General features: G+C 44.6%; 1 protein-coding gene across 1 annotated transcript in view; it reads right to left on the bottom strand.

Moving 5' to 3' along the window:
- Positions 1-4,347: 4,347 nt before the first annotated feature.
- LOC133608244 (uncharacterized) overlaps positions 4,348-17,500 on the bottom strand; it is a 15,133-nt gene continuing 1,980 nt past the window's right edge. The window contains exon 2 of the mRNA XM_061963449.1: positions 4,348-5,822. Coding sequence (XP_061819433.1) covers positions 4,903-5,822 — 920 coding nt within the window. The 3' untranslated portion in view covers positions 4,348-4,902. The remainder of the gene's footprint in view (positions 5,823-17,500) is intronic.

The following is a 17,500-nucleotide window of genomic DNA, read 5'->3' as shown; positions in this document are numbered from 1 at the left end:
ACGCCACCAACCACGCCCTGCCCACCCCCGACCACGCCCCTACCCCCCACCTCCCGAAATCGGAGGTCTCAAGGTTGGCAAGTATGCTACTATTACAGATTACTACTACTTCCCAACCTAAATTCATACATATGTAACTAACATTACATTATTTACGTGAAAAAATATGAGACTCCTATATAAATCAAGTAGATGTTTACGTATTTTTTTTAATTTTAAGAAAAAAAAAACGTAACATAATACAATATTAGTTACATTATTAGATAATATTGTGTAAACATATATGCAATTGCATGCCGTACATGTATTTTTTTCTGTGAAAAAATGAGGCACTCCTGACTTGGAGAAGTCAAACCATCGGTTTTTATATTCCCACCTCCTGTCTGTGGGTGTGTGCTAAGTCAGGACAGCACACCTGACCATAAAAAGGAGATGTTTGTGTGCAAGTGTCTGGAAAAACAACAGATGCAGGTCGTAATTTAAATGTTGGCGTTGAGCTAAACATGTAGTCTCTTCTCAAGGATAGGGCTATCACTTTTGCATTCCGAAGTCCAAATTAGGTCCTCTTTCCTACGAGAAGTCCACCTGCGAATGTCAAACTATGGGGCCTTATTTTATGTGCTCAAACTGAAATAGCACTCTTTACTTCAACTCGGTGGTTCACTTTCTCCAAGGTGAATATAAACCTTCACCATAAGCAAAACATAATGAGTTTATTAATTAACTTCAATACAAAAATTGTATAATTTTGCACAAATTTTGCATCAAAAAATAGATGAATCCAAAAGTTTCTTTGCAAAAATAGACTCTGTACCCGGTACCCGCTCCCACGGCGACGACTGCTCCTGCTTCCACGGCGACGACTGCTCCTGCTTCCACGGCGACGACGTCTGCTCCTCCTGCTTCCACGGCGGCGACGTCTGCTCCTCCTGCTTCCACGGCGACGACGTCTGCTCCTCCTGCTTCCACGGCGGCGACGTCTGCTCCTCCTGCTTCCACGGCGGCGACGTCTGCTCCTCCTGCTTCCACGGCGGCGACGTCTGCTCCTCCTGCTTCCACGGCGGCGACGTCTGCTCCTCCTGCTTCCACGGCGGCGACGTCTGCTCCTCCTGCTTCCACGGCGGCGACGTCTGCTCCTCCTGCTTCTACGGCGGCGACGTCTGCTCCTCCTGCTTCTACGGCGGCGACGTCTGCTCCTCCTGCTTCTACGGCGGCGACGTCGACTCCTCCTGCGGCCTCGCCTACCTCGATGACGATGCCTGCCGCTTCCACGCCGACGTCTGCTCCTTTCTCGTCTCCGGCGGGCCTTCCCACGGCGCCGCCACCCTCCTCGTCGCCAGCGTTGTTGCCTCCACGACCTCGGGCTGGCCAGCTGTGCAAACAGCCATCAGACACCGGCATGCAGCCCTCTCAGGGGTTAATTCTTGTACGCCCACGAATTGGGCGTAAGACTCAAAGACTGCTGAAGTTCTGGCGTCACTCCCGCCCACCTCGTCAGCCACGAATGTGGCCTTTCCGTGGTCGTCCACCTCGCCTGCGGCAGCGGCGTTCCATTCGCCGCCACCACCTGACTCGTCCCCGGTGGATTCGGGGACACGTGGCCTGGCAACCCTCCGCCAAGACCTCCCTCCGCCCTCCCTTGACTCTTGAACTGTTGTGTAGTTGGTGGGTTTTAGTTTTTCCAGGGGACATCTGGAATCTGTCCCTTAAGGGGGGGGTACTGTTATGATCCGCCGTGTCGCCCTTCTGCCCGGGAGGGGGTGACAAGACCGGAAATACACACCAGTGGTAAATCTGCGTTTATCGGTCTTTGCGCTTGAACTCTGAATTTTCAAAATGCAAAACTAATGACAGCATATAAAAACAGGAGATCGACCCAAAAGGTCATCTTTAATTAGTAGACATTACACTTTTCAAATAACAAGTTTTCACAACGTAACATTTATTTGTAACACTTGAAGGCACATAGTCAACATGGCTCCAGTAAGATGTGCAACAATACTAGAACTGAATACTAGAACTGAATACTAGAACTGAATACAACACAACTTGAAATCCAAACAAAATGAAATGAGACGAGCTGCCCGACAAACTGGAATCAGAACTTCCTTTTTTTTTTTTTATCCAAACAACCTTAAAGGGGAAGTACACTTTTTTGAGGAACTTTGTATAGCGTTCACAATCATCAGGTAGACAAAAACACTTTTGTTTGTGCTGGAAAACATTTTAAATATTAAATAAATGCCATCAGAAGGTTGTCTCCGCTTATAAAAGCCCCCAAAAAGCATCCAAACATCTCCATTAAGGTTTTATATACACTAAGTATATATGTACTGTAGTAACAGGCACATTTGTAACATGTCATGTTTACCGACCGGATTCTTCGGACTATAAGTCGCAGTTTTTTTCATAGTTTGGCCGGGGGTGCGACTTATACTCAGGAGCGAATTATGTGTGAAATGATTAACACATTATAATATAATTGATCTCATTCACGTAAGCGACTAGACGTATAAGATTTCATGGGATTTAGCGATTAGATTGTTTGGTAAACGTATAGCATGTTCTATATGTTATAGTTATTTGAATGTGTTACGTTAACATACCAGTTGGTTATTTATGCCTCATATAACGTACACTTATTCAGCCTGTTGTTCACTATTCTTCATTTATTTTAAATTACCTTTCAAATGTCTATTCTTGCTGTTGGCTTTTATCAAATACATTTCCCCCCAAAAAATGCAACTTATACTCCAGTGCGACTTACAGGTAAAAGCCAGTAAATGAGAATATTTTGAAAAACTTGATTTATTTCAGTAATTGCATTCAAAAGGTGTAACTTGTACATTATATTTATTCATTGCACACAGACTGATGCATTCAAATGTTTATTTCATTTAATTTTGATGATTTGAAGTGGCAACAAATGAAAATCCAAAATTCCGCGTGTCACAAAATTAGAATATTACTTAAGGCTAATACAAAAAAGGGATTTTTAGAAATGTTGGCCAACTGGAAAGTATGAAAATGAAAAATATGAGCATGTACAATACTCAATACTTGGTTGGAGCTCCTTTTGCCTCAATTACTGCGTTAATGCGGCGTGGCATGGAGTCCATGAGTTTCTGGCACTGCTCAGGTGTTATGAGAGCCCAGGTTGCTCTGATAGTGGCCTTCAACTCTTCTGCGTTTTTGGGTCTGGCATTCTGCATCTTCCTTTTCACAATACCCCACAGATTTTCTATGGGGCTAAGGTCAGGGGAGTTGGCGGGCCACTTTAGAACAGAAATACCATGGTCCGTAAACCAGGCACGGGTAGATTTTGCGCTGTGTGCAGGCGCCAAGTCCTGTTGGAACTTGAAATCTCCATCTCCATAGAGCAGGTCAGCAGCAAGAAGCATGAAGTGCTCTAAAACTTGCTGGTAGACGGCTGCGTTGACCCTGGATCTCAGGAAACAGAGTGGACCGACACCAGCGGATGACATGGCACCCCAAACCATCACTGATGGTGGAAACTTTACACTAGACTTCAGGCAACGTGGATCCTGTGCCTCTCCTGTCTTCCTCCAGACTCTGGGACCTCGATTTCCAAAGGAAATGCAAAATTTGCATGGTTGGGTGATGGTTTGGGGTGCCATGTCATCTGCTGGTGTCGGTCCACTCTGTTTCCTGAGATCCAGGGTCAACGCAGCCGTCTACCAGCAAGTTTTAGAGCACTTCATGCTTCCTGCTGCTGACCTGCTCTATGGAGATGGAGATTTCAAGTTCCAACAGGACTTGGCGCCTGCACACAGCGCAAAATCTACCCGTGCCTGGTTTACGGACCATGGTATTTCTGTTCTGAATTGGCCCGCCAACTCCCCTGACCTTAGCCCCATAGAAAATCTGTGGGGTATTGTGAAAAGGAAGATGCAGAATGCCAGACCCAAAAACGCAGAAGAGTTGAAGGCCACTATCAGAGCAACCTGGGCTCTCATAACACCTGAGCAGTGCCAGAAACTCATCGACTCCATGCCACGCCGCATTAACGCAGTAATTGAGGCAAAAGGAGCTCCAACCAAGTATTGAGTATTGTACATGCTCATATTTTTCATTTTCATACTTTTCAGTTGGCCAACATTTCTCAAAATCCCTTTTTTGTATTAGCCTTAAGTAATATTCTAATTTTGTGACACACGGAATTTTGGATTTTCATTTGTTGCCACTTCAAATCATCAAAATTAAATGAAATAAACATTTGAATGCATCAGTCTGTGTGCAATGAATAAATATAATGTACAAGTTACACCTTTTGAATGCAATTACTGAAATAAATCAAGTTTTTCAAAATATTCTCATTTACTGGCTTTTACCTGTATATATGTTTTTATCCTTCTTTATTATGCATTTCCGGCCGGTGCGACTTATACTCCGGGGCGACTTATACTCCGAAAAATACGGTAAAACATCGCTGACTGTGCGAGGTCTGCTGTGGTTAGGATTCAGAATCTTGTTATACTCCCGTTTGGATGAAGAATGACTCATAATCCTCGCAAAGGAGGGTGGAACCGAGCGTCTTATTGTGTCCTTTTTCTGGGTCTAAATTGTCTGTCAAAGTGTACAAACTTGTCAGAATGCGTCCTCAGCCTTCTACTATCCAGGTGAGAGGCATGGTTTGTGATCTCCGAGCAAGGAAGCAGCTCACCAGTTGATGTGGAAAGCGGCGCTGCTATAAATAGTCCGTCTGCGTTAGCCCTCGCAATAACAACATCACTCATACTCGGTTCATGTTCAAGTCCCGACATGTAAACGGAGAATTGTTTTCGGATGAGTCAAGAGTTTACGTTCTTCAAACAATGTGGAAAGTGTGTAGACTTCAAAAGTAGTCGACTTGTCATCCCTCTCTTTTGTGCACGCCATGGTCTAAAGACCCTCATGAACGTGCATTCTGGTGTGTTCGATCAAGCTGGTGCGGTCGGGAAGGGACGTCTTGCACACGGAGCAGAAGAACAGTTTCACGTCCTTGTGCTTCTGCTTGTGGCGAAACAGCCCGCCGCGGTTAGAAAACTCGGCGCTGCAGACCGCGCAGCGATACGGCTTCCCTTTGGCGTGTTTCTTCATGTGCCGAGTCATCGCGTCCCCCCGCGCGAACCACTCGCCGCAGACGGAGCATTCGAACGGTTTCTCTCCTGTGTGCAGCCTGAGGTGTCGGGCAAAATGGCCGTGACCTAAGCGTTTCCCGCAGACGGTGCATTTGACGGTTTTGACCGCCGCGTGACACTTCATGTGCTCGTTCAGGAGACTCTTGCTCTCGAAGGCTTTGCCGGAGTGAGCGCACACCAAGGGCGCGTTGTCAGCGGGGCCCCCGGCGTCGGCTCCGGGGTCTTCGTCGTCAGAGTCGGAACTTGAAACGTTGGACGACATGCCGTCACAATCTGACAGTGGAGGTAGGAGGTTTTCTATTTGGTCTCCATTAGCTTTGGTCTGGACCTCCTGTTTGAAGAGGTTCTCCTCCTTGGCGCACTGCACGGACTTGTCGGCCATGTGACGCTTCATGTGTTCCTCCAGGAGAAGATGGCTTCTGAGGGTTTCACCACAGTGAGAGCACTTCGAGCGCGTGTCGTCAGGTTGACACGTCGCTTCAGCTTTGGAGTCTTCATCGGCGTCAGAAGAGTCACAATCTGATATTGGAGGTAGGAGGTTTTCTATTTGGTCTCCGTCAGCTTTGGTCCTCACCTCCTGTTTCACGGTGTCATCGATGTGAGGGGGCTCTGGCTCCTCCTGCTCCTCCCCGGAGTGGCACTTCGGCCACTCAGAGGGGGGGAGATGTTCTTTACGGCCATCTGAAGGACACAAGATTAGAACATGAAGTCTTATGTTGGCTCCAAGTATGAATACTAGGGGCGTAACGGTACGTGTATTTGTATTGAACCATTTCGGTACGGAGGATTCGGTTCAGTTCGGAGGTGTACCGAAGGAGTTTCCACACGGACATATTGTGTAAACAATGCACACTGAGGCACAACACACGGCATGCTAGCAACGACCGGACTAGGACAACATGTAAAAAGCCAGAGCTGGAAGACCCTCCTGCCTCGTTAACATCTCCCGTTTGGGAACACTTTGGCTGTGCGATACAACAATGGAGGAAGGAGGTTTGTTCAGCAGCTGCTTCTGACAACACGTCAAACATGCTAACCCATTTGAAGCGTCACCACCACTGTCACGTTCAAACACTGAGGACATCTATTAAACAAGACAAAAGGCAAGGAATCAAACAGAGACCGAATTCAATTTGGACTCAATATTGAGGAGAGACATGGCCACTGCACTCTCTGTACAGTCCTGCACCACGCTCTGAAGAAGAAGGTTTTCGTCTCCTCTTTTATTCAGATGTTCAATGTTCACGCACCAACACATGTCACAGCAGGAATGGGAAGTATGTAAAACAGTCATTGTTTTCGGTCGCTTTGAAGACCAAGAAGAGGATTTCTCGGGCTTGGGCTCTTCCTGGATCCAGCTGGGGCAGGTGTTGGAGGACAATAGATAACCCCTCCCGTCTCCTGACCACAGCAACTTCAAGAGGGCAGCGGGTCGTAAATAGCGTTGACCTCGGTTACCAAATAGTTGGAAGAGAGTTTGTGAAATACTTCAGAGAGAGTTCGTTTAACACTTCAAAGAGAGTTCCTCTGGAAGTTGAGCAGATCCTGCCATCTGTCCGTGTTGAAATCACAGTGGCGTTTCACGAGCCTTCTTCCTCTTGTTAGGCCTCGAAAGACAACATTCATCTTCTTATCAGGAACATAATGTAATACGTTTCTTTTGTGATAACTTACAAACAATTTTATTAATGAATTCTCAGAGTTCGTTGCTGATCTAGTGACGCACGCAGACAATATAATCATAATGGGGGACTTTAATATCCATATGAATAACCCATCGGACCCTCAGTGCGTGGCGCTCCAGACTATAATTGATAGCTGTGGTCTTACACAAATAATAAATGAACCTACGCATCGCAACGGCAATACGATAGATCTAGTGCTGGTCAGGGGTGTCACCACCTCCAAAGTTATGGTACTCCCGTATACTAAAGTAATGTCCGATCATTACCTTATAAAATTCGAAGTTCTGACTCATTGTCAACAAACTAATAATAATAATAACTGCTATAGCAGCCGCAACATTAATGCCGCCACAACGATGACTCTTGCTGACCTACTGCCTTCGGTAATGGCACCATTCCCAAATTATGTCGGCTCTATTGATAACCTCACTAACAACTTTGACAATGCCCTGCGCAAAACCATTGATAGTATAGCACCGCTAAAACAAAAAAGGGCCCCTAAAAGGCGCACCCCATGGTTTACAGAGGAAACCAGAGCTCATAAATTATCATGTAGAAAGTTGGAACGCAAATGGGCGCGCGACCAAGCTTGAGGTTTTCCATCAAGCATGGAGTGATAGTTTAATATCGTATAAACGCATGCTTACCTTAGCTAAAGCTAAATATTACTCAAATCTCATCCACCTCAACAAAAACGACCCTAAATTTTTGTTTAGTACAGTAGCATCGCTAACCCAACAAGGGAGTCCTCCCAATAGCTCCACCCACTCGGCAGATGACTTTATGAATTTCTTTAATAAGAAAATTGAACTCATTAGAAAGGAGATGAAAGACAACGCATCCCAGCTACAACTGGGTTCTATGAACACAGATACAACTGTATCTACGACGGATACTGCAATACAAAATAGTCTCTCTCTTTTTGATGAAATAACATTAGAGGAACTATTACGGCGTGTAAGTGGGATAAAACAAACAACATGTTTACTTGACCCACTTCCTGGGAAACTTATCAAGGAGCTTTTTGTATTACTAGGTCCATCAGTGCTAAATATTATAAACTTATCACTTTCCTCCGGCACTGTTCCCCTAGCATTCAAGAAAGCGGTTATTCATCCTCTGCTCAAAGGACCTAACCTCAATCCTGACCTCATGGTAAACTACCGACCGGTGTCCCACCTTCCCTTTATTTCGAAAATCCTCGAAAAAATTGTCGCACAGCAGCTAAATGAACACTTAGTGTCTAACAATCTCTGTGAACCTTTTCAATCCGGTTTCAGGGCAAACAGGATTGAAAAGGAGGAGACAACCCTCGCAAAAATGACTAATGATCTACTGCGAACGATGGATTCTGATGCGTCATCTATGTTGCTGCTTCTTGATCTTAGCGCTGCTTTCGATACCGTCGATCATAATATTTTATTAGAGCGTATCAAAACACGTATTGGTATGTCAGACTTAGCTTTGTCGTGGTTTAACTCTTATCTTACTGACAGGATGCAGTGCGTCTCCCATAATAATGTGACCTCGGACTATGTTAAGGTAACGTGCGGAGTTCCTCAGGGTTCGGTTCTTGGCCCTGCACTCTTTAGTATTTACATGCTGCCCGCTAGGTGACATCATACGCAAATACGGTGTTAGCTTTCACTGTTATGCTGATGACACCCAACTCTACATGCCCCTAAAGCTGACCAACACGCCAGATTGTAGTCAGCTGGAGGCGTGTCTTAATGAAATCAAACAATGGATGTCCGCTAACTTCTTGCAACTCAACGCCAAGAAAACGGAAATGCTGATTATCGGTCCTGCTAAACACCGACATTTATTTAATAATACCACCTTAACATTTGACAACCAAACAATTACACAAGGCCAATCAGTAAAGAATCTGGCTATTATCTTCCACCCAACTCTCTCCTCTTGAGTCACACATTAAGAGTGTTACTAAAACGGCCTTCTTTCATCTCCGTAATATCGCTAAAATTCGTTCTATTTTGTCCACTAGCGACGCTGAGATCATTATTCATGCGTTCGTTACGTCTCGTCTCGACTACTGTAACGTATTATTTTGGGGTCTCCCTATGTCTAGCATTAAAAGACTACAATTGGTACAAAATGCGGCTGCTAGACTTTTGACAAGAACAAGAAAGTTTGATCATATTACGCCTATACTGTATATACCTTTATATACATATATACATATATATATACCTATACTGGCTCACCTGCACTGGCTTCCTGTGCACTTAAGATGTGACTTTAAGGTTTTACTACTTACGTATAAAATACTACACGGTCTAGCTCCGTCCTATCTTGTCGATTGCATTGTACCATATGTCCCGGCAAGAAATCTGCGTTCAAAGAACTCCGGCTTATTAGTGATTCCCAGAGCCCAAAAAAAGTCTGCGGGCTATAGAGCGTTTTCTATTGGGGCTCCGGTACTATGGAATGCCCTCCCGGTAACAATTAGAGATGCTACCTCAGTAGAAGCATTTAAGTCCCATCTTAAAACTCATTTGTATACTCTAGCCTTTAAATAGACCCCCCCTTTTAGACCAGTTGATCTGCCGTTTCTTTTCTTTTCTCCTCTGCTCCCCTCTTCCTTGTGGAAGGGCGGGGGGGCACAGGTCCGGTGGCCATGGATGAAGTGCTGGCTGTCCAGAGTCGGGACCCAGGGTGGACCGCTCGCCTGTGCATCGGCTGGGAACATCTCTGCGCTGCTGACCCGTCTCCGCTCGGGACGGTGTCCTGCTGGCCCCACTTTGGACTGGACTCTTACTATTATGTTGGATCCACTATGGACTGGACTCTTACTATTATGTTGGATCCACTATGGACTGGACTCTCACAATATTATGTCAGACCCACTCGACATCCATTGCATTCGGTCTCCCCTAGAGGGGGGGGGGGTTACCCACATATGCGGTCCTCTCTAAGGTTTCTCATAGTCATTCACATCGACGTCCCACTGGGGTGAGTTTTTCCTTGCCCTTATGTGGGCTTATATGGGTTCCGTTCCGTTCGAAAGGTGTACCGAAGGAGTTTCCACACGGACATATTAAGTATGTTGTGTAAACAATGCACACTGAGGCACAACACACGGCATGCTAGCAACGACCGGACTAGGACAACATGTAAAAAGCCAGAGCTGGAAGACCCTCCTGCCTCGTTAAGATCTCCCGTTTGGGAACACTTTGGCTGTGCGATACAACAATGGAGGGCGGAGGTTTGTTCAGCAGCTGCTTCTGACAACACGTCAAACATGCTAACCCATTTGAAGCGTCACCACCACATTCAAGCAGCCTCTCCTCGGCGAGTCAGGCAGGGCTAAAGCAATAACAAATGTTTTTATAGCAGCAGAACTAAGACCATATTGCATTAAAAACTAGATTTTGAGCCACTTCTATGGTGGAAGAACAATAAGCCCATATATCCTCTTACTGCCAAATTAGCCAGGCTGGGGGGGGGGGAAGAAAAGTTAATCTGAGGCTGAGTTGACTTGAAACTGTTTAATGTTGCACTTTTTGTATGGAGAAGAAAAGTTTTGTCATTTTATTTAATCTGAGCAACAAGTTGAGGCAGATCAATGTTGATTAACGTGGACTTAAACAAGTGGAAACCCTTATTGGGGTGTTACCATTTAGTGGTCTATTGTACGGAATATGTACTGTACTGTGCAATCTACTAATACAAGTCTCAATCAATCAATGAAAAAAAGCACTTTATATGTAGAAAGGTTTTGTTAAGAAACCATTCTGAGCCTTTTCTTATTTAGTTTTTATTTGATATACCGTATTTTTCGGACTATAAGTCGCAGTTTTTTTCATATATGTTTTTTTCCTTTTTTATTATGCATTTTCGGCAGGTGCGACTTATACTCCGGTGCGACTTATACTCCGAAAAATACGGTATGTTGACCACATTAACCCTGGCAATGGACCCTTTGTGTATATGTATGTTATGCCATTGTTTACACATTTGGTAAATAAATAACCAAAAAAATTATATTTTGTTGTTTTCTTACTGTACCGTAAATGAACCGAACCGTGACCTCTAAACCGAGGTACGTACTGTTGCGTTTTGGACCAGTTGTTCCTCCCAGGGAATTCAAGTCACAATTCGCTCCCAAGTTCTTTCCGACACTTAAAGCTGAGTTGAAAAACCACCAGAGACAGAATAGGTATTTTGTTGTATATTCTCAAAGCTTTGCCAATATACATTGATTGAGACCAGTCAAACCCTAGAACATTCTATTGCGCCTCCCAAAATGGTCTGTCTTCCCGATCCCACCACCCTCTCTCTTGTCCCATCTCTTTAGACAAAACAAATGCTAGTCAAAACACATTCCAAAGAACTCAAGGTTAACACACACAGTATACTTGCTGACAGAGCATCAAGAGAAGAAATGGAAAACACGAGCTGTTTTCAAATATGACTAAGAAATGAAAGAAGTACAACTTAAATTCGGATATATGTAAATATCTGCCTTCGACAGTACCGAACCAAAATTATTGTGTACCGTAGCACCCCTAATGAATACCGTACATTTTTCCCACACTTTGCACCCTGCAGCTTATAAAACAGTGTGACTAATACAGTAAAAACATTAGCTGCGGGCCGCAAATAGCCCCCCGGCGCACTTTGAACACCCTTGTTGTGGACAGATATGCGGTTTTCCTGAATCATTCAGCTTTGCAGTTAAGTTGAAAAAGTAACAACAATGTTTGCTGGTTGTGTAAGCGTTGTAGCAGACAAGAGAGCGGCACAGCGCTGTGGTGGCTGTCTCGTGTTATTGAAGGTTTTACAGCTTGTCGGCCGGGCGAGAACATGGAATGTGAGAACGAGCGGGGAGATGGAACTGATGTGGCATTGCTGCCCCACTTGAAACACCAGACCCTCAAAAGAGTGGAGCAGACCCCGTCAAACCGGTCTGGTTAGTGGTGGGGGTGTGTTTGTGTGTGCATGGGGATGTATGCCCATGCCCGCGTGTGCTCGGTGGGTGTGGCTAATTAATGGTTTGCTGCTTCAACAAGGCCCCGGGGGTGGATGAGATCCGCCCGGAGTTCCTTAAGGCTCTGGATGCTGTGGGGCTGTCTTGGTTGACAAGACTCTGCAGCATCGCGTGGACATCGGGGGCGGTACCTCTGGATTGGCAGACCGGGGTGGTGGTTCCTCTCTTTAAGAAGGGGAACCGGAGGGTGTGTTCTAACTATCGAGATCACACTCCTCAGCCTTCCCGGTAAGGTCTATTCAGGTGTACTGGAGAGGAGGCTACGCCGGATAGTCCAACCTCGGATTCAGGAGGAACAGTGTGGTTTTCGTCCTGGTCGTGGAACTGTGGACCAGCTCTATACTCTCGGCAGGGTCCTTGAGGGTGCATGGGAGTTTGCCCAACCAGTCTACATGTGTTTTGTGGACTTGGAGAAGGCATTCGACCGTGTCCCTCGGGAAGTCCTGTGGGGAGTGCTCAGAGAGTATGGGGTATCGGACTGTCTGATTGTGGCGGTCCGCTCCCTGTATGATCAGTGTCAGAGCTTGGTCCGCATTGCCGGCAGTAAGTCGGACACGTTTCCAGTGAGGGTTGGACTCCGCCAAGGCTGCCCTTTGTCACCCATTCTGTTCTGAACTTTTATGGACAGAATTTCTAGGCGCAGTCAAGGCGTTGAGGGGATCTGGTTTGGTGGCTGCAGGATTAGGTCTCTGCTTTTTGCAGATGATGTGGTCCTGATGGCTTCATCTGGCCAGGATCTTCAGCTCTCGCTGGATCGGTTCGCAGCCGAGTGTGAAGCGACTGGGATGAGAATCAGCACCTCCAAGTCCGAGTCCATGGTTCTCGCCCGGAAAAGGGTGGAATGCCATCTTCGGGTTGGGGAGGAGACCCTGCCCCAAGTGGAGGAGTTCAAGTACTTCGGAGTCTTGTTCACGAGTGAGGGAAGAGTGGATCGTGAGATCGACAGGCGGATCGGTGCGGCATCTTCAGTAATGCGGACGCTGTATCGATCCGTTGTGGTGAAGAAGGAGCTGAGCCGGAAGGCAAAGCTCTCAATTTAGCGGTCGATCTACGTTCCCATCCTCACCTATGGTCATGAGCTTTGGGTTATGACCGAAAGGACAAGATCACAGGTACAAGCGGCCGAAATGAGTTTCCTCCGCCGGGTGGCAGGGCTCTCCCTTAGAGATAGGGTGAGAAGCTCTGCCATCCGGGAGGAGCTCAAAGTAAAGCCGCTGCTCCTCCACATGGAGAGGAGCCAGATGAGGTGGTTCGGGCATCTGGTCAGGATGCCACCCGATCGCCTCCCTCGGGAGGTGTTTAGGGCACGTCCGACCGGTAGGAGGCCACGGGGAAGACCCAGGACACGTTGGGAAGACTACGTCTTCCGGCTGGCCTGGGAACGCCTCGGGATCCCCCGGGAAGAGCTGGACGAAGTGGCTGGGGAGAGGGAAGTCTGGGCTTCCCTGCTTAGGCTGCTGCCCCCGCGACCCGACCTCGGATAAGCGGAAGAAGATGGATGGATGGATGGATGGATGCTTCAACCCCCTTGATGGCCGACTGTTGAGCGTTGAAGCCCTTCAGAGATTGCTGTGCGTGTCATGTGACACGACACGTTTGAAATCATGCATCTCCTCATGCTGGTCATGCCCCTGTCACACTTTTAACCCTTCCCAAACTAAGTTGTCTTAAAAAAACAGAAGGAAGGGGAACTGGTGTAAAGAAAGTAGAGTGGTGGTGAAAAGTGTCGATCATGTCATGGCTGTCTGGAGTTTACAATCATTTCTTATTTTGTTGTGATGTAGTGATTGGAGCACATACTTGTTGGTCACAAAAAACATTCATGAAGTTTGCTTCTTTTATGAATTTATTATGGCTCTACTGAAAATGTGAGGGTCAAAAGTATACATACAGCAATGTTCATATTTGCATGTTATGGCATATTAGTTTTAGCTTGTAAAGCTAATTGCTGGAATAAATGAACCCTTGTGTGACCCACCCATAATGTGTCACATTTTTGTGAAGTGAATTATATTTATATAGCGCTTTTCTCTAGTGACTCAAAGCGCTTTACATAGTGAAAGCCAATATCTAAGTTCCATTTAAAGCAGTGTGGGTGGCACTGGGAGCAGGTGGGTAAAGTGTCTTGCCCAAGGACACAACAGCAGTGACTAGGATGGCGGAAGCAGGGATCAAACCTGGAACCCTCAAGTTGCTGGCACGGTCACTCTACCAACCGACCTATAACGCCCTTTGTGTTGATTTATTTATTTTATTCTGTGGTTTGAATTAGTTTTTGGAGCTGCCATTCCACATTTATCAGTATTCACATTGTTCAGTGCGGTGCAGTAGGGCGTTTCTTCCCAATTGAATGCTATTACCTGCAGACCGGAAGCTTCTTGTCATTCTGATGAGAGCGACCATCCTGTAAACATCTGAATCGTTCTGTGTGCTTTTTGATTGATTGATTGAAACTTTTATTAGTACATTGCACAGTGAAGTACATATTCCGTACAATTGACCACTAAATGGTAACACCCCAATAGGTTTTTCAACTAGTCGGGGTCCACGTAATCAATTCATGGTAAGAAAGAGCTTTTTCCTCCTGTATAACAGGTTAGTTTTGGTGAATCAACTCACTGAATAATATCCATGTGATCTTTATAAGTTTAAGTACACATTCTGATGGTGGAGCCTAACTCTAAAGTGTTTGCGAGTGGTAGTTTGTATTTGTGAATGAATCCAGTGCACAGCTGCAGTAATCAATACAAAATGGCAACGTGAGTGCGCTATGGTTATATAGGAACTTCTTATCCTAATTCAGACTCCCAAATTTGAGCTCCCGTTTTGTTATTGATTTTAGAATGTATTCTTGTATGATGTGTGTGTTCTGAAAGAGGTTTTACAAGCTATTTTGTTGTGTTTAGACATGGTTATTGTGAAGAATGCATATATATATATATATGTTTAAGAGTTATTTATTTTTATTCATAGTCATGTGTGAATCAGCCAGTGTTTTTCCATTTGTACTTTTTCTATTTCTTCTCTTATGTCCGCAAGTAAACTGTGTGTTACCTTGAAGGTTTGCACTGTCTGAGATTAAATACTCCTTTTCGGCTTATCTGTAGTGGAACAGTCAAGCCGTGTTCCTTCTCAGACAGGTGGGGGCTTTCTTCGTTTTGCAAGAAGTGGGCTCTTCCGTTCGAGTGTTAGATCAACTAGAGTAGCCGATATGAATGCATTGGTTAAGCTGATCTCCTGAAATTTGATAATATTCCTATTCTGTCCTGGTGATCCTTCTTACTCAGCATACATGTCATCGAAAGAACTGGGGATTAACCAGTAATTTAGATTCCCTTGGAGGAAGAACTGGTCGGACGCAACATTATATAAATTAAGCTCTCAGGAATGGTCAATGAACATTTCAAGTACAGTAACTTAAAGCTGCTATTATAAGAAGAAGAATATGAAGAAAAGTAAAGTGTTTAAATGAATGTTGCTAAAAAAGTGCATTAAGTTAAAGGTGAATATTCCTGAGAAAGACAAGACAGTGAAATAAGCTCTAATTGGGCACTATATTGTATGTTTTGGAGTGATGATGTGGATATGTGAATATATATGGGAAAGGCATACAGTATTGTTATGGTAATTATAACTCCAGTGATACAGTAGCGGTTTAATGATAGTTTATTGAGTGTTTTGATGAAAATAGAGGTGAAGATAAAGTAAAAGACATTGACATGATAATACAAAGTGACAAAAGATATGGGAAATGAAGTAAATTGTGGATTTGTAATTTCTGTTAATAAATGTTGATGAGAGCGACCAGCCTGTAAACATCTGAAACGTTCTGTGTGCTTTTTCCTCCTGTTTAACAGGATATTATTATCTGACTGGCTACCTGGGACCTGCAACGCTTGCATAATATTTGCTTTTCTTTAATCTGTAAACTGTAGCCTACGCACACCATGTTAATTTACTTTATTTTTCTTGTAATAATACTATAGTTCTTTGCAGATGAGAATATTGTATTGGTAGTGCTTTTTGTTTGGATTGTGTAGCCGCCGAGTACTTTTGGTTTGTTGTGTTTAAAATAAATTGGTAAACTAAACTAGTAAACTTCATCAGCTCATATGACTTAACAGTTTTCTAAATAGTCTTCAATAATAAACAACAAGAGTCCAGCTGACTCTGTACAACCTTCGCAGATATTTCAAAACTAGGATAGGATCGACTTTTATTTATCCGACAGCATTTGCTAATTTGTTTATACTAACCTTTGCAAATAGTTACAGTCTTACATTTGCAGATAGTTTAAAAGTCCTCTCACACAGATGTTTGTTGTGTTTAAAATAAATTGATAAACTAAACTAATAAACGTCATCAGGTCATATGACTAAAATGTTTTCTGAATACCGTATTTTCCGCACTATTAGCCGCACCTAAAAACCACAAATTTACTCAAAAGCTGACAGTGCGGCTTTTAACCCGGTGCGCTTTATATATGGATTAATATTACGATTCATTTTCATAAAGTTTCGGTCTCGCAACTACGGTAAACAGCCGCCATCTTTTTTCCCCGTAGAAGAGGAAGTGCTTCTTCTTCTACGCAAGCAACCGCCAAGGTAAGCACCCGCCCCCATAGAACAGGAAGCGCTTCTTCTTCTACAGTAAGCAACCACCCGCCCGCGTAGAAGAAGAAGAAGCGCGCGGATATTACCGTACGTTTCATTTCCTTTGTGTGTTTACATCTGTAAAGACCACAAAATGGCTCCTACTAAGCGACAGGTTTCCGGTTCATGAAAAGACGCAATCTCTCCATCCGCACACGGATTACTATTTCACAGCAACTGCCTAAAGACTTTCAAGAAAAGCTGGCTACTTTCCGTGCATATTGTAAAAACAAGATAGCTGAAAAAAAGATCCGGCCAGAGAACATTATCAACATGGACGAGGTTCCACTGACTTTTGATATTCCTGAGAACCGCACTGTGGATACAACGGGAGCACGTACGGTGAATATTCGCACCACAGGGAATGAGAAGTCATCCTTCACTGTGGTTCTAGCTTGCCATGCTAATGGCCAGAAACTTCCACCCATGGTGATATTCAAAAGGAAGACCTTGCCAAAAGAGACCTTTCCAGCCGGCGTCATCATAAAAGCTAACTCAAAGGGATGGATGGATGAAGAAAAGATGAGCGAGTGGTTAAGGTAAGTTTACGCGAAGAGGCCGGGTGGCTTTTTTCACGCAGCTCCGTCCATGTTGATATACGACTCCATGCGCGCCCACATCACGCTGGTTTTTAATATATTATTAAAGTTTGACTGACCTATCTGACTGTTTTTTTGACATTCCTTTAGCGCAGTTAGATGCGGCTTACAACACTGGGCGGCTTATAGGTGGACAAAGTTTTGAAATATGCCGTTCATTGAAGGCGCGGCTTATAACCCAGGGCGGCTTATGGTGCGGAAAATACGGTAGTCTTCAATGATAAACAAGAGTCCAGCTGACTCTGTACAACCTTCGCAGATATTTTAAAACTAGGATAGGATTTTATTTAACTGACAGCGAATGTATACACATTTTTGTATACTAACCTTTGCAGATAGCTTAAACTTCAAACTTTAAAACTAACCTTTGAAGATGGTTTAAAACTATAATTTGCAGATGGTTTAAAACTAT

This window comes from Nerophis lumbriciformis, linkage group LG06 (assembly GCF_033978685.3).
Source record: "Nerophis lumbriciformis linkage group LG06, RoL_Nlum_v2.1, whole genome shotgun sequence".
Classification (NCBI taxonomy): Eukaryota; Metazoa; Chordata; class Actinopteri; order Syngnathiformes; family Syngnathidae; genus Nerophis; species Nerophis lumbriciformis.
The sequence above is the reverse complement of the archived record's forward strand: the minus strand, read 5'-3'. Positions and strand labels throughout refer to the sequence as shown.